General features: G+C 44.3%; 1 protein-coding gene across 6 annotated transcripts in view; it reads left to right on the plus strand.

Annotated features, from left to right (window-relative positions):
* The window catches only part of RPH3AL (rabphilin 3A like (without C2 domains)), a 169,552-nt gene that overhangs the window by 41,486 nt on the left and 101,841 nt on the right, over window positions 1-26,225 (plus strand). For all 6 annotated transcript variants that reach the window (XM_072639913.1, XM_072639908.1, XM_072639912.1 and 3 more), the window contains 2 exons: window positions 194-337; window positions 1,344-1,473. In XM_072639913.1, coding sequence (XP_072496014.1) covers window positions 194-337; window positions 1,344-1,473 — 274 coding nt within the window. The remainder of the gene's footprint in view (window positions 1-193; window positions 338-1,343; window positions 1,474-26,225) is intronic.

Here is a 26,225-nt window from a genome sequence, read left to right on the forward strand (position 1 = left end):
CTAGGACCTCTCAGTTCCCTGTCCTCTTCCCCCCTTCCCACCCAGTGCTGCCTCCTGTTGCCATGAGTTGCCTCGACAAACATCTCAATCTATCCCGATTTGCTCTGAAGTTGGGGAACAGCAGTGTAGGGAGCCACAGAAAGCTGGATTCAAGATGGCGAGCACTATGGCCTTTTCTCCTTGTTCTCTCCAGACTGCAGAGTGGCTGGTCAGTGCATACATACCAGACAGACAAACAGAGGAAGTGCCAGAGTCTCAATGCTGCTGAAGTAGAGTCCATCCTCGAGGTGATCCAGAGGGCTGAGAAGCTGGACATTCTGGAGCAACAGAGAATTGGGTAAAAGCAGTGGGCATCTGAGCTGGGGACAGGACTGGTCTAACCATGATACGAAGGGGAGAGAGACCTAGACTGAGAGCCAGTGGACCCAAGATCTGCCACTCTCTAGTCCTTAAGGAAGGCCTTTACCTCTTGAGCTTAGGTGGTGTAGTGGTTAGAGCATTAGTCTTAGAATCTGGAAGAGTAAGCCAAATCAAATTCTGGTTCAAACACTTTCCTAGCTGTGAGACCCTGGACAAGCCACTTACTTACTTCCCGGACTCTTCATAGCCTGCACATTGTTCTGCCTGCCACAAGTCTCTCCCTATGCCAGTTTGTCCTTCACTTAGTGTCATCCTAAAGTGCTGCTCTGACCATGTTGCTTTCCTACCCAATAAACTCCAGGAGCCTTATTGCCTTGGGGATCAAATAGAAAATCCTTTGTTGGGTGTTCAAAGACATTCATAACCTGCTCCCTGCCCTACCTTTCTAGTCTTTTTTACACCTTAGATCCCCTTCACCTGCATTCCAGTGACGCTGGTCTCATTGTTCCCCAATTAAGACCCTCTATTGCCCAACTCTGGGCATTTTCGTTGTTTATGGAATGCCCCAGGAGTTAAGACTTGAATCTAGGTCCTCTAGGCTTGGAGGCTTGATCACTGTCCATTCTACTATGCTGCCCTAAAAGGAATGAATGGCAAATGGTGTGATTTTAGAGAGAAAGTAGAGGAGCTTTAGGGAGAAGGGGGGGGCCTTCTCGCTTCTCCTTAGTTGTCTAGGGGTATCTGGGCTTCCAGGTAAACACCATTTTGGTCTCACTGCCCAGTTCCTCCCCTCCACTCATCCCTTCCTTAGTGCTGTCACTGGGGCTGCCTTTCTGGGAGACTTCCTTTGAAGGCAAGTTTGGGCCCTGGGCCCAGAGTGCAGGGACCTGTGTTCTCTCATCAGCGGGGAGGCAGTGTAGTCGGTGGGCTTCTACAGAGATCCTATCCCTCCTGTTTCTTTGATCCCACACCTTGTGCTGCAGGAAGCTGGTCGAACGACTGGAGAACATGAGGAAGAATGTGATGGGAAACGGTCTCTCCCAGTGTTTCCTGTGCGGGGAGCCCCTGGGCCTTCTGGGCAGCGCCTCGGTCTTCTGCCAGGACTGTAAGAAGGTATGCCCTCCTAGGCTTCTCTGCTTGGTCTGAGATACATGTTCCATGTTCAGTGCGAATGTATGCCAGATGGCGAACACCCTCTCCAACCTTCCCAGAACCTGATTGCCCTCTGTGGAGAAAAGGGTGGCCCCTGTGGGGTGTATCCTGGATAGACCTACATATAGAAACAGGCAGCTAGGTGACCTGGTGGATAGAGTAGTACATGAAGTGGGGAAGACCTGAATTCAAGTTCTGCTCCAGATGCTTATTAGCTGTGAGACTTTGGGTAAGCCACTTCACTTCTACTACCCTCAGTTTCCTCATCTGTAAAAAGGGAGATAATACCAGCACCTATCTCCCTGGGTGGTGAAAATCAAATGAAATAATGGGTGTAAAGCACTTTGTAACACTTGAGTCACTGTATAAATGTTAGGTGTTATATTCATGCTTTCTCCCCATTCGAATATAAGCTCCTCGAGGGCAACAACAGTCCACTTTTGTCTTTGTAGCTCTAGTGCCTTGGTACAGCATCTGGCACATAGTAGGTGCTTAAAAATTGCTTGATTGATGTATTTGGTTATGATGGCAGCTGGAGGGCCCCTAACAGATACCAATACCCCCTTGGCTGGTCCTTACCTTCTTGGGAGGTAGTCACCCAGGCCTGGGCTGAGCTTGTCATGAGTGGATCCCTTCTAGAAGGTTTGGGAGCTATGTTACTATTCTTTGACCACAGCAGTGCCTGTCCCAATAGGAATACCATGGAATGCCCATGTTCATGTTTCTGGGCTGGGGGCTCTCTGGCTGTGGTGACCTAGGACGTTAGAAATATTGAGAAGCCAGCCCGGTTGAAGAGGAGACCCACTGACTGTGTCAGTGGCGTAGCTCATTGGTAGCGTGGAGTATGTGGGAGAAGGAAGTTATCCTGGAAATAAAATGCTCAGTCCCTATCCCGAGGTGGCTTATAGCCCAGTGGGGAAGCTGGGACACAGACTACACACAAACATGCGCACAAACTATAAGACAGTCAGTGAGTTAACAAGCATTGATTAAGTGCTTACTGTGTGCCAGCACTGTGCCAAACACTGGAAATACAAAGAAAGTACAGCCACAAGCCCTGCTTTCAACATTCTGATGATGGAGACAGTAAGTGAATATTCCAGGCAGGAGTTCCTACCTCTAGGAAACCTTCCCTGATGGATCCCGCCCTGGCCACTCTTTCCTTTTACATCCCTTCTGCAATCAGTGGCACTTTATTGGCATCAGAATCATTGGGTCTCATTTGTATATGGTTCAGTAAGTTTTAAAAGGCTTCTCACACCTTGATCCCTCCCCACCCCATGCATTCTGGTGCACACCTATAAAGCCTATGTGCAGTGTAGGTACATATTAGAGTGGGGGTCCCTCCTTGGAACCCCACACTCCATCTCTCATCTGCTGTGGCTGTCCCCTGTGTCTGGAATGCCCTGCTCCCTAACTACCACCTCTTAGTTTCCCTGGTTTGCTTCAAGATTCAGCTCAAATCCCATCTTCTACAAGGAGATTCTTCTGGATTCTTCCAGTTGCTAAGTTTCCTTTTCAGTTTTCCTTCATCCATTCTGTATATATCTCATACGGACCCAAGGCAAGAATTCTTAACCTTCTAGTGTTTGATGGACACCATCCGCTCCCTTGGAAGTCTTGTTTTTAAAATGCATAAAGTTAAAATATTACAAAATAAATGAGCTACCTGTAAAGTGCTTAGCAGTGTCTGGCACATAGTAAATGCTATATAAATATTAACTTTATTATTGTTATTGTTAATATGATTACTTAGAGGAAGACTTGGGTTCAAGTTCTGCCTGAGACACATCCTGGCTGTGTGACCCTGGATGAGTCACTTAACTCCTCAGTGCTCCAGACTCTGAGCTCCGAGACTATGAGTTGTGGAGATGGTGTTAATTTGCTTTGTTAGAAGGAGTTGCTACACAATTTATACAATATTAATGAAAAATGGGTAGCTAGGTAGCACAGTGCTTAGAGCACTGGCCTTGGAGTCTGGAGGACCTGAGTTCAAATCCTGCTTCAGACATTTGACACTTAATAACTGTGTGACCCTGGGCAAGTCACTTAACCCTGATTGCTTCACCAAAAAAAAAAAAAAAAGACTAACTTGTTCCTCTATGGCAGCTCTAGAAAGATGAACAGCTCCTCATTAGAAAGGAGGAAGATTTATTGGAGCACATGATAAGCAAGTGAAACATCTCTGGAAATGCTTTTTTGGAACAAACAGACCTTACTTCCAGTAGCAATAACCTGCAGGTATCTGTTCCTGGGATTGCTATATGGAAGCTGAAATGCTTTCTATCTGTACAGAGCCCATGAGACTCTGAGGTCCCAGAGTGGAGTCAAAAGACCCTCTGTGGGCGACAGCCACAGGAACGCCACTAACAATATGGCTTCCTCCAGATGGCTGAGTTAGGGGGTTTCATTTATAAAAATGGAAGGGTTTATGAGGATGATTCAGGATCAGGTTGTGGTCACCAGAGATTACAGGACAGTTGTCCCTACAGAGCATGTAGTTCTATGTCAATGTGGTGAAATGGTGTGGATGGATGTTCTTTAATGTGTCATAGGTTGCAAAAATTAGACATTGAGTATTTTAGCATAATGCTTTCCCACTTAAGCGGCTAGTCATACACCAGAAACTTACTGTCCTTTATAAACTAATATGACAAATGCCTGACAAGCACAAACTGAGTTTGTTAGCATTACCTGACAAATGCAAGATGACAGATGCAGACCTCCCAAACATCCTTGACAATTCCGTGAAGAAGCCATTCTGGAAGTGGAGCATAGACGGACCTGCTGCTCATGACCACCCTGACCTTGTTCCATAAAAATCAAAGAATGGATGTCATCATACTGCACTCATAATCTCCAAACCACATATTGATAATGATGCCTAGCATTATTATACAAATAGCAGTATAAGGTTTGAAAAGGACTTTTATCTCCTGTGATCCTTACAATAACCCTGGGAGGTAGGTGCTATTTTTACTTCTATTTTACAGATGGGGAAATTGAGGCAAATAGGTGAAGTCACTTAGCCGCCATCTGTCTCAGTTTCATCATCTGTAAATAGGGATAATAACACCTATCTCCCAGGGTTGTAGTCAGGATCAAATTAGATGATATTTGTAAAATCCTTGGCTCAAATATAAAATTATCTATAAAATAATAATCATATCTACTTCTCAGGGTTATTTTTAAGGATGAAATGAAATATTTGCAAAGTGCTTTGCAAACCTTAAAAATTCTACATTAGTAATATTTATATTTTAGACCCACCATTAAAAAAAGAACAGTGAAAGGATAACAAAAAGGAGGGAACAGTAGCTGAGTGCCGATGGTTGATCATTTTTTTTACTCCAGAGGGAGCGAAGGGCTCATACTCAGGTTGCTTCTAGAACTTTCTCTCTAATGGTTGTGTAGTCTTGATCATAGGAGCAGAGAATCTCAAAGAGGAGAGAATCCTATCTCTTTCCCCATTTCTATTGTACTCCCTGGGTGAGGAGGAGAGAAGAGGGGAAGAAAGCACCATCCTCTTTTTTCCTTTTCCTTGATTAATTTAAGATTTTTTGGCTGTGCAAAGGCTGGAGTTTGTTCGTGTGATAGAGACAGGTCTTTCATTCTGAGTTCTACAGTGAGTGGTGCTCGGGTGTGAGTCCTCGGCAGGTGAGGGGTAGATGTGGCTGCTCCCTTGAGGAGGGTGGCCAAAGCAACCTCATCATCCCCATGGATGCCCATATTTGCACTCAGGTTCCCTAGCCCTATGCCCCTATTTGCCCTGTGACAGATACTGACATCCAAGCATTGTATCTCTATTTGAGACAGTCTGTTCAAACTGCCCACAGAGGGGACGTGGAGCAGGGGTCAAGGGGCTCCTTCAGAGAGCAGAGGCGGATGAGGGACTTGTACAGCTCCTGTGATTCTGGTACTTGTAAGGGAAGTGGAGCGGGGTCCTCAGAGGAGACAGCTGTGGGTTGGATCCCCAGCATCTAGCACGGAGTCTGCAAATAAAACTTGACGTCCCTAAGGGGTAGGACTGCAGTCTCCCGTTTTTCTTTGTATACTTAGTACTCGTTAATCAACAAATATATATTAAGCACCTACTATGTGCTGGGCATACAGAAAGAAGGCAGAGACAGTCCCTGCCCTGCAGAGAGACAATAAGCAAAAAAATGTGTGCAAACAAGATATTTTCAGGATAAGTAGAAAATAATTAAGAGAGGAAGGCACTAGAATTAAGATAGGTTGGGAAAGGCTTCTTGTAGGAGATGGGATGTTTGGTGGAACTTAAAGGAAGCCAGGGAAGCTGGTAAATGACAGGGACTCAGTAACTGCTTGTTATATGAATGAATGAATGAATGAATGAATGAATGAATGAATGAATGAATGAATGAATGCAGCAAGACTTTATGAAACCCCTCTGTGCATAGAGATCTTGGCGCTAGGTGCTTCTGGAATTGAGATGATGGGAAGAGTCTCTAATGGATCATCTTATTCAGAACTTATTTTTAGGGGAGAAGAGGGAGGAGGAAGGGCAGCTAGATCTGATTTCATTGGTACAGAGAATTCCTTGTTAGGAAATTCCCTCCCCCACTGCAGATCTTCTAGTATAAGAGAGTTGCCTAGCTCACTGAGAAGTGAGGGTTGGGGTGTGTCCTGGGCAGCATTGGAACCCAGGTATTTCTGGCCACATTTCTTTCCATTCCACCAGAGACCTTTATGGTTGTCCAAGTAATGCATAGTAGTGGCAACTGGGCAGCTAAAGCATCTGGATATGGTTGAAGACCTGAGTTCAAATGCTGCCTTAGGCATTTACTAGAAGTGTGACCCTAGGCATGTCATTTCTCTCTGCCTCAGATCTCTCCTCTGTAAAATCAGGGATTGTATTCAGTAGTCTCTCGAGGCCCTTTCAGTTCTGAATCGATGCTCCTAAGATATTACAATGACTATAGTCCTTTCTTTCTTTTGAAACTCTCCCACCATTCACAAATTCTTCCCCCAGCTCTCCTTAGGCCCTTAAGGAATTTGCCAAAGGGACATCACCATGTGGGAGAAGGATGCAGAGTGGTAACCACTAGGGGGAGCATGGGAAGCACAGATATATGGCATGGTATCCCTGGGGTGGGGGACATTAACCCCAGCTTCTATAACAGGCCTTGGTGGGAGGAAGAAGACTGTCCTCAGCCATCATTAGATCACATGGAATCAGCCTTTCAGCGAGGCTGAAAACCTACTCTGTATGAGCCCTTTGGTGCCTCGGCTATGTGGGCCTCATTATTTCTGGGCTGCCACAGAGAGGGAGGGGATAGGATGGTTAATTGGGTAGCCCTTGGTGTGCTAATCACTCAGGAGTTGAATCGGCCTGCTTTCATCCTAATTTGGAGCCCAGATCGGTGGGAGAGCTGAAGGCTGAGCCACCTGGGTACAAGGCTTTGAAAACCCACTTACCTGGGGTGGACTCAAGGCACAGAAAGGGAATAGGATTTCTCTCAGTGTTCTCAGAGGGAAGGCATTCCTTCCTGTGGCCCTGTCTGTCTGGGAGAATACTGTGCTTAAGTGATTCCAGATGCACATAGGGCTGGGGAAAAGATGCACAGGATAGCATCTGGAAGGAGAGGTGATGTTTGTGTGGGGGCCCAGTTTGGTCTCCAAGTCCATGGATTTGGGGACACGGTCTGTGGGTAGCTGCTCTGAAAGAGGACATATCACTTGTGAAGACTCCCCAAAGGCCGGCCCTCAGGGGGCCTCTGGTTTGACTTTCCCCCCAAGTCCCCAGGCCACACGCCCAGCTCCCTATCCAATGTCTAACCTACATTGAGAACCTACATTAAAGAGGTGGCCTGTTGAGACTCCTGGGTTCAAATTTTGATTCTGATACTTATTAGCTATGTCCGTGGTCAAGTTATCAAACTTCTCTGAGACCACTTTTCCAGGATTAAGATACTGTACATCTCTCCCATTCAGGTAGTCTGCCTTTTTGCCTATCACTAGACGTGGCACATGCACACAGTAGGTGCTTAATTAATGCTTGCTCTTGTTTAGCCATTTCAGTCCTATCTAACTCTTCATGACCCCATTTGGGATTTTCTTGGCAGAGATACTGGAGTGGTCTGCCATTACTTCTCCAGTTCATCTTACAGATGAGGAAACTGAGGCAAACAGGGTGAAGTGACTTGTCCAGGGTCACACAGTATGTGTCTGAGTCTGGCTTTGAACTCAGGTCATCAATACTTGTTCTTTGATTGTAAAATATAGATGATAAAAACTGTATATGGTTGTGGGCCTTGAAAGAGCTAATATAGATAAATCCCTTTGCAAACCCTAAGATACTATCCTCAAAAATGTCAGCAGATTTAGTATAATAGAGTTAGTGTGGTACAGGAAGTAGCTGACTGACTGTGGAATCAGGAAGATCTGTTCAAGTCCAGCCTCGGACACTTACTGGCTAAGTGACCTTGGACAAGTGACCCTGCCTCTCTCTGCCTGGACCATTCTTATTAATTTTGTCATCAGTCTATCCTTTCCCCTAAAGGAAATTGGTGTTGACTGAAGCTCTGCCTGGGCTCTACCTGCCCCCAGTGGTCTCTGTAACTTTGAACCAAAGCCCAGACTTTCTCTTTTTTCCTTTGGCCATGACCAGGTCTAGTCTAGGGTAGAGGGAACCTCCTAGCAGATGAAAGGGTAAAGTCGGAAGGGCTGCTGCTGCCGAGCCTCACTTGCTGGGAGATTTCTGTCTGGTCTGGATAGAGGGGGTAAGTTTGAGGCCTGTACCTGTGAGCTCATAGTATCGAGAACTCTCTAGGTGAGAAAGCTTCCTCTGCTAATACAGGTCTGCACTTTGTCTGCTGTTTAAAATCTCAGAGAGTTGCCTGGGACACCGAGGGTTAAAAAATAATAAAAATAATATTAGCAAGGATTACAAAACACTCTACATATATTATCTCATTTGATCCTTGCAATTCTGGGAGGTAGGTACTGTTATCCCTCTTTTAGAAGTGGGGAAACTGAGGCTGTATTCGAGGTTAAGTGACTTGCCCAGGTTCATACCATTAGTATATATCAGAGGTCAGATTTGCACTCAGGTCTTCCTGACTTTCAGTCCTGCACTCTATCCACTATACCACCTGGCTTCCAATCCAGGACTTACTCAAGGTCACATTACCAGTAGGTATCAGAGGCAGGACTTTCTGAACCCTTGTCTTCCTGGCATGGAGGTCAATTCTCTCTCCTCTCTGTGGATAGAGAGATAAAAATTCCGTCAGCTTTTGAGACTTGGTACATTTCAGTTGTACCTTCTAAGGACTGCTTTGTGTGGTGTAGACCAGGAAGTGCTTTGCAAACTGTCTTCTTAGAAGCCCTGAGCATCCTGCCCAACTTGTGTTCCCAGAAGACTTTTCTCTCAGAGCATGCAGAGCTCATTATAGATTTCAGATAAGGACTGTTTTTCCAATAACAGCACCAGGGCCTGGCCTCAGGCAAAATTAAACTAAGTGGTTTATTGGGTGGACTAGAAGCAGACAGAGCCTGGGCCTGGGCCGCATAGTTTCTTTCTATCCTCATGAGTCTCCCCTCCCCTAACTTTCAGATTCCTTTTCCCTGTGCAACAGCTCCTGGAGGCCTTAATATTTTCCTTCTTCCTAGGGCAGGGGTGGGGAACCAGTGTCCTTGAGGTTCCCCCACTCTCCTGCCTGTGCACCTGTGACCTAGAGTATCTGAATAATTATAACACAAAGCCATGAGTCCCTAATGGTAGAATTTGGGGGATGGTGGGAGACAGCCCCAGAATCCCACATCACAGGGTCAGCATTCCCAAGCATTCAGGGCATAAATACAGGAAATGATCTGCTCCTTCATGAAGGAGGATCACTTTCCCTATGATAAGATCATTGGGTTAGAAATGTAAGGGACCTCAGGGATCATCTTGTCCAACCCCCTACCCTCTCATTTTTCTCAGTTGTTAAGTCATTTTTTCAGTCATATCTGACTCTTGGTGACCCCATCTGGGATTTTCTGGGTAAAGATACTGGATATTTTGCCATTTCCTTCTTCAGTTCATTTGACAGATGAGGAAACTGAGGCAAGCAAGGTTAAATGACCTGCCATGGTCACACAGCTAGTAAGTGTCTAAGTCTGGATTTGCGTTTAGGTCTTCCTGACTCCAAGCCTGGCATGGAATAGGATTAATAAATGCTTGTTGAACTTGACTTAAATGAGGGGAGAAAAGCAGCACAGCCTAAAGGAACTTGCCCTCTTTCAACAACTTTCACTGCCCACTCAAAAAATAGAAGGAAGTCGGTTTTTTCCTTCTATCTTGATTTGGTGGCTGGTGGCTGTGGAAGCACTTGGGTCCTCCCTTGACCCAGCACACTAATCCCTTGCTGCTCAGTGAGATAAAAACACAGGGTCCTGGTCTAATAACTCTTTATCTGAGACTTGCCTGAATCTGCTCCCTCCCTGGGCCTAATTTAAATGTGCCCGGTGCCCTGATTTGTTCTTTATGATGAAGGCAGATTTTATTTCCTGAATTCTCAGACAAAAAAAAAAAACCCAACGCCATAAGTCATCTGCTTTGCTGGTGGATTCAGGAACTGTTTGTCTCGACTGGCTTTCTTGGGCATCCTGCATCCTCCTCTTTGGGATGTCTTTATAAAGCAGCCTCTCCATCTCCTGCCCCTTTGTACCACCTTCTTCCAGATGAGGGAAGCAGAGGATGGGCTTATGTGGCCTCGGCTTTTGGCCTTCTAGAAAACCAGCATCATTAAGCAATCTGTCCATCAGCCAACCAAAAAGCACTTGTTAAAAAAGCCTACTATGTGCTATGAGACACATCATGGGTGAGAGATTGGGAACGACTAGATTTTTTTAAAAACCCCAAATTTTCTAAGCACTTACTGTATACCACTGTGCTTAGAAATGGAGATACAAAAAGGGGGATGGTCTTGCCTTCAAAGAACTTACATTTAATAGAGAAAATACCAAGATAAGGGAGTAGCAGTGAGGGAGGGAAATCCCAGTGATGGTGGAAACCTTAATATAGAGTCAATTCTTACAGTCTGCACTAAATGTGGTATCAGGTTATATGGAAATGGTAATAGCTGACATTTATGTGGGGTAGCTAGGAGGCACTGTGGATAGAGCACCTGATCGGGAATCAGGAGGACCTGAATTCAAATCTGGACCCTGGCACTTAATAGCTGGTGACCCTGGGCAAGTCACTTCACTGTGTTTGCCTCAGTTTCCTCATTTTTAAAATGAGCTAGAGAAGGAAATGGCAAACTACTCCTGTATCTTTACCAAGAAAACCCCAAATCAGGACACAAACAGTCAGATCTCACTGAACAAAAACAAGATATAGCGCATAATAGTGAAGAAAGCTTGGTTCCAGATGCTTCCTCTGACCCATGCCAACTGACTGTGACCTGGGCCAAGTCATTTACCTCTGAGGGTGTTAGGGAACTCTTGGTGACTTCATGGGTAGAGGGAGTTTCTTCATCTGAGAGATCCCTCTACCACTAAAATCCCATCTCTAGGCATTATCCCTTATACAGATGGGGAAACTGAAAGGAATTCATCCTCCAGTTAAGATGGCATCAAATAGTGTTTTTTTCAATTTAAAGCTTTTACAAAGGGATATTTTCTCTGAAATACATATATCCCATCTCCCCCACACCTGGAGACCCTCTCTTCCCTCTTCTATTTTGTTCCTCAGGAATGGTGGACTTAACCTTAGCCCACCACCCCTCCAAGTTTGCTTCCCAAAGAGGCATGGCCCAATGGAGAATGACATTTAAGAGGATCATGGGAATATTTTCACCCAGAACATTTTGGTTTCTCACTTGAAGGGTGAGGGAGTGGCTTCCTGCTGACTCCAGGTTCCTAATCCCTATGGGGAAAACCCAACGTGTTTTGCTAGCTCGGACACACCAGGCTTTCCCTCTGAGGTGGGAAACTAGCTTTTATTTTCCTTTTTTTAAACATTGTTTTTGGGTTGGGAAACGCCTTTTTACTGGCATCAAGATAGGTGACAACTGAGAATTTTGTAAAATGATATTTGTTTAAGTAACTTAACACTATGCATTTGAAAGTTTGGAAGAATGTAAATTTCCAAATTTGTTTGTGAAATGCTTCTGATAGACGTTTCCTAACTAGGTAGTGGGGAAAGCATTCAGAAAGACCAATGATGACTCTCCAAAAGTCATTAGAGAGCCAACCAGAGTTTGAGGCTATGGACTTTGCCAAAAGAACTCCAGCTGATTTTCTAGGGAAAGCAAATGTTTAGGTGGGGGGAAAGAGAGAATTTGAACGGTAGTCTATCCCATTCCAGTTCATCACAGAAGGCCCAGACATCTTGATTGAATAAATCAATCAAAAATAAACTAGTTGAGAATGAGTCTTTAATCAATTTGAAAGGCTGATATAAGACTTGGAGTTAATGGCTAAAAATAGATGAAGTCATATAGGAAATATCTTATAGTTGATGGAAGAAGATTAAGTCACACTTCTTAGGCTGCATATGAAAGCATCAAGCTAGTTTGGAGCCAGTCAGTTGAGAGGGGGAAGACTTTAAATTTGGGAGCTAAGGATTCCAGTTCCTTGAGAGAGAATTTCTCTTAAGGAAAGAAGAGTGTTTCTGTCTCTCTCTTCCCTTTTACCCCCCACTCCCTGTTGACTGTGTTACTGGAGAGATTGGACTAATAAGAGGCAACCTTTGCAGCTGAGAGTAGAAGCATGCTGAACGTTAACAGAAGGTGTCCTGGAAAAAGGCATCAGGTTATTCAGAGATATAATTAAAAATGTTATGATCTTGTGAACGTTGAAAAGTCAGAAGACCTAAAAATCCAGTCTGACTCAATAGCAGTGTCCACCATGGCCACTTACAGTGACTGACGGCAGCTGAGAACTGAGAAACACCTGAGGATAAACTAGACATACTGAGGAAAGACAAGTTCAAGACTCTATAAGGGAACTGACCCTCTGAGCCCAGTGGGGAGCTACACCTAAGAAAAGTTTCATGAAAACTACACAAAAGGAGAAAAAGACTTCTAGTCACTAGGAACTTTTATTACATGGATTCTCATACATTTGCTTTACTACCTTGTTACTATAAATTTGAGCCTGCTCTCCCCAAACACTGTATATATGAGGGAAGAGTGTGCCCCCAGTTTGGGAAATTGTTTCTGTAAGAACTCTCCTGGATTAGTAAATACCTTTTCTAAACAGTGATCTAAAACATGTTTTCCCCACTGATCATCAGCCAGACTTACTTAGTAAATACCTTTTCTAAAGGCTGATGATCAATGAGGAAAACACACTGATAGGGGCTCAGGAATGATAGTACCAGAAATCAGAACTCTGAAGTAGTAGTAATAATTCTTTTTTGGCCTGTCTTTACTAGTGGAAATTGGGGAAGTCATCCCCAAAGGGCTGCTACAATGTAGGGTATCCTTCTGGGATAACTTGGGAGCCCTTCACATTTTCAAGGAACTACCAGAGAGATTCTGTATCTGGGCCTCTTCTTGGATATACTAGAATAAGATTTCTGAGGTTTTTAATTCTTTTCCCTCCCTCTTTCTTGTTTCAATCTGCAATTGGACAGTTCATTGCTTCCTTTAAAAGTCAGACCATTTCCTCTGAGATGACCTTTGCTGATTTGGATGCTTAAGCACTAATCCCTGTCATATTACAGAATCCTTTACAAGTATGAAGGCATACATTAGCAGTATGAATTTTGCATCTCTAAAATACTGATGCCGGCAGTTTACCTAGCATGCATTACAACCACTATGATACCTGGAAAACATTGAATTATTGTTCTTTTTTGCTTTTAAATAGACCTGGATTGCTTACCTTACTATGATATGAGCCCAACAGCACATCTGAAATCCTTATGGACTGCAGGGCTATCAGAATAGATTTACCTAGAAATCCGAAGTGACCAACCCCCAAGTGCTTAATCTCTTTTGGGAACCCCACTTTTCTGTAAGTTCCATTTTTATATGGCCCCTGCTGCCCCATATCTGTTTCAGAATAGGGTAAAGTGTGAGATTTGAAGTTAGGAATTAGAACCCGGTCTTGGGAACTCACTAGCTGTGTGACCTTGGGCATGTCATTGAAATTCCTTGTATTTCCTCATGTGTAAACTGATCATAGTAGTAACACCTACCTCACAGAATTGTTTTGAGGTTCAAACGAGATAATGTATATAACGTACTATATAAATGCTAGCTATTATTATCATTCAAGTCTTGGTTGACCCTGGGCAAGTCACTTAACCTTTTCCAGCCTCAGTTTCCTCATCTTAAGAAGGAGATAATCATAGTAGGGTCATTGTGCGTATCAGTTATTAGCAATTATTATGCTACATGTTTGGGAAGCAGCAGAGATAGAGACAGAGAGATCTCTCTAGAAGGAAGTTAAGGCCCATAGGCTTGCCCATTGTTGCATAAGAATTAGTAAGAAAGCTGGAACTAGAACCAGCAAAGTGAACTCAGGAAAAATGGTCAGACAAACAGGAGGAGAACGAGGAGAAAGTCATCTTCTAAAGGGGCAGAGAGGAGAGTATCCAGGAGGAGGAGAGGGTAGTGAGCAACATCAGAAGCAGCTCAAAATAAGAACGTTGTGTCAGGTCGGTTAGGGTACCACCAAAGATACTCCATAAAGACCCCCTGTTCTTCCTCCCCCTGGACAAACTCCCAGACCAGCCATGAGCCCTTCTGCCTTGGAAGCTATTTTTCTCTGTAGGGTCAGCTCAGGGCATCGATGACAAAGGCCCAGCAGCAGGAAGCATTGTTGGCAAATCTGTTTAGCTGATGTTCCCAGGCCCATCATTTTGTGCTGTCTCTTGTACGCTGTGTTGTGGTAAATAACAGATAATAACATTCTCAGTCCTCTCTTGCCACACGTTGTGGAACATATGGCTCCCCACTCTTCCTGGCAGGGCCTCCGGTGCCCGGCAAGCTGCTATACTTTCAAGTCCTGGTGTTTCTGTGTCTTTGTTCAATATCACTTTTAAAAAAATCTCCCTCCCTCCCAGGGTGCTGTCACCATGCTTCCCTTCAGATTTCAGGCATGGCGGTGACATGGAATCAGAGGACCTGGCTCCAAAAGCCACCTGTGTGAGCCTGAGCCAATGCCTTCACCTCCATGAGACTCCGTACGGTAAAGGGCGCTATATGAGATACCACCGAAGTCCCTTCCAACATGAAATCTGGGATCCTCCGATCCCTTGTCTCATCTGGGCAGTGGTCCTTGGAAAGATCACTGGCCCTATAGTCAGAGACCAGAGTTTCAAATCCCACCTGTCACTTGTATGACTTTGGGCAAATCACTTAACCTCTCTGGGTCTCGCTATCTTTATCCATACATTGGACTAGATGGCTTCCCTTCCAGCTCCAAATCTGTGAGCCTGTGGTCTCTAACCCCATGAACTTGTCCTCCTGAATGGGGAGGACAGAGGGAGAGAAGGCCCCCTTACCTCTGCCTTGTCACAGCCTTCCTTTGCTTCAAAGCAAAGCCCAGGGGTCCTCTCCTCTGCAAGGCATTTCTCCTTTTCTTCCTTCCCCAGTGTCAGCTCTTTGTCTCCTTCTCTTCCAACAAAGTCTTAGTGTAGTTTTAAGCTTTAATAGTTTAGGGAAGCCAGGAAGCAGGAATGGGGACAGAGCCTGCTGGCAGAGGGCTTGGCTGCTCCTGCCCTGCCGCCTGGCTTCCTTCCCTTCCATCCTGTCTCAGCTGAAGTCCCACCTTCTGCAAGAAACCTTTCTGATCCCCCTTAGTGTTGTGCCTTCTTTCTAATACTTCCAGTTTATCCTGAGTGTGTCTTATCTGTACATAGCTGTTTGCTTGTTGTCTCCTCTCATTAGAACGGGAGTTCCCAGAGGGCAGGGATCCTATTTTTTGCCATCCTTTGTATCCCCAGAGCTTAGCGTAGTGCCTGGCACATAGTAATCATTTTATAAATGCTTGCTGACTTTTGGTGCGTTGACTGTTGGATGAATTGTCCAAAGTGACCTTGTTATTTTTTCTTTAGAGTTATGGGAAGAGAATGTCATTGGCAGTGAAGGAATCTGTCACTTGCTAGTTTAGGGGAAGCAGAGGAAACCCCAAATGGACTCAGAACTGTACCTGTAGCTCAGGAGAGAGAATCTAGATTAGATAACTGTCAGGCCTCCACAGGGAAGGTTGATGTGAGGTCATGGCTCCTGCCAAAGCTTAATGAGAGCAGAGAATGCTAATGGGGCCCAGGAGGACCAGAAATGGGGGGAGGGAACCAACTGGCTTTGTTTAAATTCTCCTCTACTTTCCTTCTGCTGTGGTGTTAAGTGAGCAGCTCAAGATGAAAATGTGTTGGCCCGTGGTAAGTCTAGCTTCCAGACCTAGGCTTCAGAACAACATCTCTGAATTGAGATGGGCAGCACTGACCCCCACCCCCCCACCCCATTCTCTCTCATATTCCTTAGAATGTCTGTCAGATCACTGGCCATAGCAGGACCCAGCTGCTGAAGCAAATCAGAGTGTTTGACACCTCTGGTCTAGACTTAGACCAGTTATGGACTTAGTTATGGAGAAAAATGTTAATAATTCAGATTAAATGTAAATCTTACAGTGAGCTGCTTGTTAAACATTTACCAGTGAGCTGCTTGTTAAACATTTATCAGCACACCCCTCCCTTTCAGGTCCCTTCCAGCTCTATCTCCATTACTCTATGATCTGGGGCTGGCTTTCTTAGATTAGACATTGCACCAAGTGAGAAAGATTCTGTTACATTAGACATGTCAATTAATATTTTTTTCAGTTCAAGTGATTTTGACTCAAAAGCAACAAAACCCAAACCCATTAGCTTTCCCTCCCAGCTTTAAAGTCATCTACACATTTGATGAGCATCCTATCTACTCCTTTATCAAAATTATTAATAAAAATGTTCAACTCACAATTCCTCTGGAGATCTATCATATTGTTGTTTTAATTAAGAAAAAATCTGTCACAGTGCCATCAAACTATTCAGAAAGCTTTCTGAGTCTGGCCATCTGACTAGTTTAAAATCCATCTCATTGGGTTTTCATTTCGTACACATCTCACCATTCTCTCCACAAAAAGAGCTTGAGATTCTCATATCAGAAACTTCACTCAAATCTAGACAAGCTGTATCTCCAATGTGAGCTTCATCTTTTAGTTTAGTCCTGTCAAAGGGGAAAATTAGGTTAGTCTGGCATGACCTGTTCTTGATGAAGCCACGCTGATTCTTACTTATCATTACTTCCATTTCTAGAAGTTCTCCAACCATCTCTTTAGTAATTTGCTGTAGAATTTTCCCAAAAATTAAAGTCAGGCACCTTGATATACTCTTTTTCTGTGTGTCTGTCTCTCAAATTTGGGACACTTTCTGCTTATTTGAAGAATAGAGGGCATTCTAGTAAATGTTTAACAACCGGCTCTCTGGTGGTGGTGGGTTTGCATACAGGACACATTTTAAAGTTTAATCTGCTTCATTAATATTTCCTCCATCATTTTCTTAAGTCTAGACAATCAACAAAATAAATTTCCAAGATGTGAATACTCCTTCTGAAAATTTTACAGTTAGTTCTCCAGAGTCAGTTTGAGCTGGCTCCAGGACACTTCTGTACCTCTTACTTTTTCCATGATCCTTCAGATACCACTGACATGACTTAGTAACTACATCCTTTCAGTACCTGAGGATGATGATGGTGATGATAACTAGTATTTATATAACACTTCCAGGCACTGTGCTAAATGTTTTACAATTATTATCTCGTTTGATCTTCACAACAACCATAGGAGGTAGGTTTGTGTCATTCACCTGGGTCAGAAAGCCTGAATTCATCAAGGGCAACAAGGTGCCCTCTTTCTATCTCCTTGCTTACCTTGTGGCTGGGAGCAAAATGCAGTATTTATTTAGCACCAGGCAGGAGAATATAAGGTCCTTGAGGGAAGGCTTTCTTTCCCTCCCTTCCTTCCTTCCTGGGGTCCCTCCCAGCTCTAAATTCAATGACCCCTCAAACGGACTGATTGTAGGAGGGGAGTAACTTAATTTCCTAGAAACTCATCTTCCTTCCTTCCTTCTTTCCTTCTTTCCTTCTTTCCTTCTTTCCTTCCTTCCTTCCTTCCTTCCTTCCTTCCTTCCTTCCTTCCTTCCTTCCTTCCTTCCTTCCTTCCTTCCTTCCTTCCTTCCTTCCTTCCTTCCTTCCTTCCTTCCTTCCTTCCTTCCTTCCCTCTTTCCTTTCATAGTCATTCTCAAGCCTCATAGGAGCCTGGCTGAATGCTACGAGCTGACCACAGCCGAGCTGAATGATGAATGAGGTGGTGCTGTCTCTATTGACTGAGTGCCTGGGACACATGTCCCTCCAAACATACTACTTACAGCTCATCTTCTTCAGGAAACCTCCCCCTGTTACCCTTGGCCAGCCAAATCACTCAAGTTTTTTTTCCCCCAACACTTCTGCTCATTTGGAAATGACACCACTTCTTCCCCCTGGCCCTGTACATGTCTGAATAAGTACACCTAATCATTTTCATGTCTGTGTGCCCTATCTCCCCAATTAGATTTTGTGCCTGGAGATGCAAAATTCAGCAAAGCTTCAGACATCATAGCTGTTCAATAAACATTTGTTAAATCCGATTAACACTCTTCTAGATAAAAGCAATCTCTCTCTCTCTCTCTCTCTCTCTCTCTCTCTCTCTCTCTCCAGTTTGTCTGAACATCTCAGCACCTAAAGCATTCTGCCTATAATCTCATTGTGTACTTGTATCTTATCTCGCTCCCCTTCCACCCACATTAAAGTATAACCTCCTTGAGAGCAGGATCCATGTCTAATTTTATCTTGTACCTGGAGAACCCAGCAGACGAAGTAGGTGGTTAATAAGTGTCTGGCGCACAGTAGGCACTTGAAAAAAGTTTGCTTCCTGAATAAGTGGTTAATCAATCATTGAACAAATTTTTATTAAGAGCCTACTACATGCCAGGCACTGTGATGGGGGCTGAGGATTCAGAGACAAAGATGGGGGTGCTACCCGCCTCACTTCTCATCTGCTTGGGCTGAGAAATGTATGTGATAGAGGAAGAAAAGATGTCTGGGGCTAGAGTTACAGAATTCTGAGTACAGCAGATTATCATGTCCCTTCCTGTAGCCATAGCAATATTGATTGGCTTATTATTGCCTGAGCAAGAGGTGGAAAATGGCGGGGGATACTGTGGCACTCCAGGGGCATTCTTTCTTTTAATTGTCGCTTATGTTCCCCCCCAAGTATAGCTACCTCTAGTTCAAGACACATTACCAAAACTGTAGTGCACAAGTCCCCACTCAGGTGTTTGTCTTTAACTGTTAGCCAGAGAATACAATTAGCTCAAAGCAAAGGTATTTAATCATATAGCATATTTTTAAAAAATTATACATTAGAACATCTCTCCCCTTTCCCTATAAACTTAGGGATAACTTTCCCACAAACATATACACTCCCATTAGATAGTGAGCCCCTGGTGGTTGGGCCCTAGCCTCCTGGTAGATGGTTTGGACTGACCCTTTGGTCTCTTCTCTGAACCAGCTAGATAGAGGATTGAAGTGTGAGGATTGACTCACTTGTCAGACCAGTCACTTTTGCTCTGAGTGAATCTCCAAGTTGAGTGGACCGATTTTCTTTTCTCTCCCCTCTCCCTGCTTTCCTGGTCCAGGGTGGTCTCTGATCCTAGTGTGGAGAGTCAGGCAGCAATAGGGCATAAGTCAAGATGCTCAGGTTGGCTAGACACTGCTGTTTTGATACTTTCATTCATTGAATTTGAATGAATGAAGTCATGGAGTTGTCTGGCTATTCTCAACCTTTACTTGTTCCCAGGTGGATTATCAGTCTTGTTCTTTATCCTGTTAAATGTTCCTTTCTATTTTTTGTTGACATTATCACCTTCTTTGTTGATTTGAACATCTCCATTTATTCTCACTATACTCAGCAAGATCAAGAAAGGTAGACTTTTTTGTTTTTAACGCAAAACACTTCATTCCTTTTCCATGCTGCTCCAGATGAAACTCAGCCAGAAATACAACCTTGATTACGCAATGTTAGGCCCTAGTCTGAGAGGTGATGCTGTTGGTTGGCAGAAGGGGAGAACAGGCAAAGTGGAGAGGTTTCCATCTTTCCTAAGTCAGTGCAGCTTCATTCTTTAAAAAAAATTTTTTTTGAAGTTAATTGGATCATGCAAAAGTCATTAGAACTGGAAGAAACTTTTGAGATCAAGTCCAATCCCCTCATTTTATTTTAATTTTTTAAAATGATGAAAATCCAGTTTTCCTTCCATTTCTCCCACCCACCTTTCATTGAACAAGAAAGAAAAACAAAATCCTTATAAAAATGTGTATAAACAAGCAAAATAAATTGGCCATGTCTTAAAAGATATATCTTCTTCTGCTTGGTCCATCACAGGAGTGATGAGGCTCACAGATATATGAGATGACAGAGAGCTGTCAGGAAGTGGGTAGGCTGTTACATCATCATTCCTCTGGAATTGAGGTTGGTCATTGTGATAATCAGAATTCCTAAACCTGTTGAGGTTGTCTTTATAATATTAGTGCTATTGTACAAATTATTCTCCTGGTCCTGCTCATTTCATTTTGCTTCAGTTCATGCAAATCTTCCCGGATTTCTCTGAAACCATCATTATTTCTTATAGTACAACAGTATTCCCTCGTATTTATAGACCATAACTTATTAAGCCACACCCCAGTTGACAGTTTCCAGTTCTTTGCCATAAATATTTTTGTGCATATGTATCGTTTTCTTCTTTCTTTGATGCTTTTATGGTATAGAGATCAATTGTGATAGTATTTGTAAAGCACTTAGCACAGTGCCCACCTCTATATAAATAGTTATTGTTATAGAGCAATAGTGGTATTACTGGGTCAGAGTTTATGCACAGTTTAATAACTTTTGGGGCATAGTTCCAAATCGCTTTCCAGAATGACCAGACCAATTTTCAGCTCCACCAATAGTGCATGAACGAACCTGTTTTCCCACAGCCCCTCCAACATTTGCCATGTTTTCCTTTTTTTGGTCAGCTTTGCCAGTCCAACACTACGCCTTCATTTTACAAAGAAGACCCAGAGAGGGAAGGAAGTGACTTGTTAAAAGTCATGTAGTTAGTAAGTAACAGAGTCTGCATTCAAAACTAAACCTTCTGACTCTAATTCCTCTATGCCACACTGCCTTCTAAAGGCTACAAATTCCCATAATATCAGGCATTCACTTTTTAGTATAAAAATGCTTTCCAAAGCCAGATAGAAATGATTTTTATTGCACCATAGATCAGAGATTTAGAATTGAAGACATTGGAAGACATTAAGTCCTAGCTCCCCCTTTTGTAGATGAGGAAACTGAGACCCAGAGAAGAGTGACTTACCTAAAGGCCCAGAGCTAGAAAATGGCCCAGAGAGATTTGAACACAGATTCTTTGCCTTCAAGGGCAGCCAGATGGCACCATAACGCATAGAGTGCCAGGCCTGGAGTGAGGAAAACTCATCTTCCTGAGTTCAAATCTGGCCTCAGACACTTACTTACTAGCTGTGTGACCTATGGCAAGTCACTTCACCATGTTTGCCTCAGTTTCTTCATCTGTAAAATGAGCTGGAGAAAGAAAAGCAAACCACTCCTGTATTTGTCAAGAACACTCCATATGGGGGTCACAGAGAATCAGACATGACTGAAAATGACTGAGCAACCATTTGCCTGCAAAGCTAGGAATATCTTCTTCTGCACTTTGTGCTCCTCTTGGTTGATGAGAATTGACTCCCCCTTGATTGGGTGGCAGCAATCCAGTGCTTATTGTGTGATGGGTAGAGAAAAGGGTTCTGGGACCTGGGTGCAAAGTCCCAGGTGTTCCTTTTAAGTAGTGGCAGCTACTTAAGCTGGAGAGTGTGCAAGGCAAGGGGATGCTTAGCATGCAGCTCATTCTCCATGCCCAAGATCTGCCTGGGAAGGAGGGGCTGCTGAGGGAGCAGCCTGGTCCTTGGGGATTCCGCCTACTGCGCTGCTGAACCGGGGGAAGAGGAGAAACCTTGTTCTTGATAACATTTCCAACCGATCAATAAACCCCAGAACAGAACAGCAGTGATGGGGGCAGGAGGCAGGACTCTACATTTCTCCAGGAGGAGATCTGGCTGGGAGAATGGGCGGGAGGTTCTCACCTTCCACCCCCTTCCTTGCCCTCCCACATGGCCTGGAATTTTCCTCAAATCCTGTTTTTTAACCTTGATCACAGAACAGTAGAGAGGGGCCTGACCTCCCCTCTCTGGGGCTGATCTCCCTTTGGTTTGGGTGCTTTGATATTTGAAGGTATTTGAAGACTTGGGCACTATGTCCTGGGAGCTTCAGACATGGTGCAGCTTTGACCTCTGCCCCCAAGAGCTTATTCTGAGTGTTAATGAATGGGGGTGGGGAGGGTCAGTCTTGATTCCTTTTCCTTTGTGTTTCAAAAAGTAACATTTTTTTCCCTTGGAAACTGAAAGAATCAGGGAGGGGAGGAGGGAGGAAGGAAGGAAGGGAGGGAGGAAGACTAAGGAGTTTCTAGGAAATTATGTTTTCCCCTCTTACAATCAGTCTGTTTGAGGGGTCATTGGATTTAGAGCTGGGAGGGTCCCCAGAGGCCATGACCAACTCCTTTACATTCAAGAAGGAAGAAGGTAGAATCTAAAGAGTGGAAGGGACTTGGCCAAGGTCAAACAAGTAGGAAGCGGTAGAGGATTTGAACCCAGGTCCTTGGACTCTAAAGCCAGGGTCTCTCCACAGTAGAAGCCCTGAAAGCCACAGGGTCATAGGTCTTGAACCAGCCTGGACCCTTCAGAATTGTATTCAGTTCTTGATGACACATTTTAGGAAGGATATATGAAGTGAACATCCTGAGTCCATCTAGTCCAGCCCTCTCATTTTACAAAGGAGGAAACTGAGGCAGCTAGAGGTGAAGTGAATTACCCAGTCTTACACAGCTAGTGTCATTGGCTAGATATGAACCCAGGTCTTCTTGGCTCCAACCCCCAGATGGTTTCCCCCACCCCAGGCTTCTTTTGCAGGGGAGTGATCATGTACCTCCTTCAGCACCCTGGCCAGAGCTTTCCAGACTTAGAGCGGTGAATCCCTGCCGGGTAAATGGATACAGGATGAAAATCCTTCCAGGCCAGGTCCAGGTGCCTTTTCCATCCCTGCTGTTTATTTGTATTTTCAGTATACTCCAGTTTTGGGAACTGGAGAAGGCTGACTTTGGCTTCTCAGGGGGCTTCTGTCTTCCCTCAGCTGCACTCAGATGAAACAGCTGCTGCACCAGTGTTCTGCCCTTTGATTTCCCAGGTTAAGAGGCTCCTTCATTCCAGTCTGATCGCTGCAGGGCCTAATTCTAACCCCCATCACTGACTCCTTTGTGTCGATAGATTTTTAACACAGTCTATCTATTGAACTTTTTTGACTGGAATCTGGAGCAAAGTCTAAAGCTAGAAGGGAAAAAGTCACTATTTTCTTATTGATCCAAGATTTAAGAGAGAGCAGTAGTTAGGTATTGTATGAGTTGTAGCAAATGGTCTTTTAGCTCGCCAGTGCTTCTGATGAGCCCCTGCTTCTCCTGGATTGCTCCTTGCTGACACTCTGGAAGAAGAAACTGGTTGCCAGGGAGGAGTAACTGGTTCCCGAGGAGGCAGGGGATGTGATCTCTGCTCCTCTTACCCCTACCACCTGCCTCAGTCGGTTAGAAAACATTTAAGTGTCTTGTATGTGCCAGGCATTGTGACAGCCAGAGAAAACACTGGACTTCAAATCCGGAAGATCTGAGTTCAAATCTAGCCTCAGACACTAACTAGTTGAGTGGCCCTGGGTAAGTCAGTTAACCTCCATCTGCCTCAGTTTCCTGATCTCTAAAATGGGGATAATCATAATTCCTACTTCCCAGGGTAATTGTGAGTAAGGATCAAATGAAATAGTATTTATAAAGCACTTTACAAGCCTCAAAGTACTTAAAGCTATTATTACAATTAATATTATTATTACTAGTGGGAGAGACAATGTGAAAATAACTATGTATTTACAAGATATATGAAGTGGAAGGAAGAAAGAATCTTAGAACTTCAGAAGCCCACACTTTCATCTTACAGATGAGAAAATTGAGGCCTGTGAATTCATAGGCATGGACATTCCCTTCAAAGATGCAGATCACTACCCCCTTTGTGACTTAGCAGATTGTCCTTGCAAGTTTACGTGACTGAATAATTTGTCTTCTGGTGGCCCATCTACTGATAAGTCTTCCTGAACTTCTGTAGGCTAGTACCTGGATGACAGACAGACAGACAGACAGATACACACAAATCACGGGGCCCAGTCTTTAAGACAGGATTTGAATACAAGGCTATGTTGTTGGAACTCTGGGTCATAAGGAGCCATGGATGATTTGTGAACAGGGGAGTGATAAAGCTTGTGACAGTGTGGGGAATTTAGTGTCAGCGTTCAAGGCAACTACTAAAATCCTGACTTTGCCACTTACTACTAGGAGTCTTGAGCAAGTCAAACTCCCTGGGCCTCAGTTTCCTCATTTAGAAAATGAAGGTATTGGACTTAGTGTCCTCTAAAATCCCTTGAAGGAAAGAAGGAAGGGAGGAAGGGAGGAAGGAAACAAGCATTTATTAAGCACACCTGCTGTATACCAGGCACTGGGCTAAATGCTTTACCAATAGTTCATTTGGTCACCACAACAACCCTATAAGGCAGGTGCTTTTAGTACCCTCTTTTGTCAGTTAAGTAAACTGAAGTAGGCAGAGGCTAAGTGACTTGTTCAGGATCACACACAGCTAGTAAGTGTCTGAGTCTGGATTTGAACTCAGATCTTTTTGACTTCAGTTCCAGTGCTTAATCCGCTGTTCCATCTAGCTGCCTCTAAATCTATGAACCTCCACCTACTCCAGAAACCTTTGTCTCTGTAGTGTAGTTCAGTGCATTTTTTTAAAACATCAAGAAAATGGTACTGAAGTAAGGAGATCTGGGGGTCTAATTTATTCCACCTCACCCACTGACTTGCTGTGTGACCTTGATTAAGTCTATCCTACTGGCCTCGGTTTCCTTAGATGTAAAAGGAGATCAGAGTAGTCTGTTACATCCCAGACATTCTACTTTTCTTGGATCTTCTTTATGGTTACAGCAGTGAAGAGAAAAGAGTAGAGGGAGGAGAGAGCCAGACTTATTATCTTGGGGTGGGGCTTTGGGATTCTGTTCTCATATTGGCTCTGGAAGGAGGAGGGAGAGCGGAGGATCAGCTGGGCAGGTTGTACTGTCTGACTCCCAGCCTGCCCTGGTGGGACTTGGTGGGGATGGGGCACTGCCGTACAGGCACAGGTGTCGCTGACATGAACTTCTTTCCCCCGGCACCATTGTACCCAGCCACAGAAACGCTGCAGAAGAGATAGACCCAGCTTCCTGCCCTTCGCATGGGCTTAGAACAGCATCTGATATTAAATTCTTAGAACAAATCAGATACTAAACAGATAATAAGAGCTACTAGATCCAGTTTTATCTAGAAGAAAAACTGGCCTCTGCCTTTGCTCTATCAGGGGTGGGGAACCTATGGCCGTGACTCTCTAGGTCCTCAAGTGCAGTCTTTTGACTAAATCCAAACTTCACAGAAGAAATCTCCTTAATAAAAGGATTTGTTCTATAAAACTTGAACTCAATCAAAGGCCCACACTGGAGGACCTAGAGGGCCACATGTGACCTTGAGGCTGAAGGTTCCTCATGCCGGATTCATCTCTGCTGAGTCTACGCTCTTCCTATGAAAGAGGATCAGATGCTTCCAGTGGGCAGGGGTACATATATCTTCAGCCCTAGAGAGGATTTCAAGGGAAACGGTGGGGGGACCTGTGCTGGTTATATAGCTCCAGGAAGGATGACCATGTAGGGTGGCTGAGAGACCGTTGGATATAGATTTGGGAGGCTTGAGTTTGAATTCTGCCCCCTGGATTTATGATCATGGATAGAGCTTAAATTCTCTCTATGACTTCATTTCCCCATATGTAAAATGGGACTATTTATAGCCCTTACCGGGATACTATAAAGCTCAAAGGAAATAAGGTACAGGAAGCACTTTGCAGGTGTTGAAGAGATTTAGTAATAAGTGAGTTTTTTGAGATTTGGGGGTTTTATTTTTTTGTTTGCCTTTTTATTTGTTTGTTTATTTTTGGTCTGAACTTATAATTTCATCCTTGTAAGAAAATTTCCTCTACCAATACAGTATTAGAGCATCACCCAAGGCACTGTCCAGGGTTCCACAGCTAGGCTGGGTCAGAGGGAGGACTGGAACCCAAGCCTTTTAGACTCTAGGGCAGGCTGGCGGTCCACTGTGCCAGGCTTCTGCCTAATTATCAATCCAACACACTATAGACTTGGGCACCAGAGGGGGGAAGTAGCTGGCACATTTTAGCTGCTTTGCATTGATTTGAATGCATGCATTTTCTTATGTTATGGCTCTCTCCTCAGCCGGCAGGATAAGGCCTTTGGTGGTTCTACACACCCACTTTTGTAGGGCCATCTCCTGCGCCCCTCTTGGCCAGTGCCTTGCCCCAGGTCTCTGTATTCATGAGACTGTATCTGATCCCAAGTCCTGCACCCCCTCCTTGGCCAACACTGAGTAACTGGTCTCTGCCTCCCCTCCCACAGTCCCCAGAACCTGGAAACTCTGTCAGGTGGGCCCTCCTGCT

The sequence above is a fragment of the Notamacropus eugenii genome, chromosome 2 (assembly GCF_028372415.1).
Source record: "Notamacropus eugenii isolate mMacEug1 chromosome 2, mMacEug1.pri_v2, whole genome shotgun sequence".
Classification (NCBI taxonomy): domain Eukaryota; kingdom Metazoa; phylum Chordata; class Mammalia; order Diprotodontia; family Macropodidae; genus Notamacropus; species Notamacropus eugenii.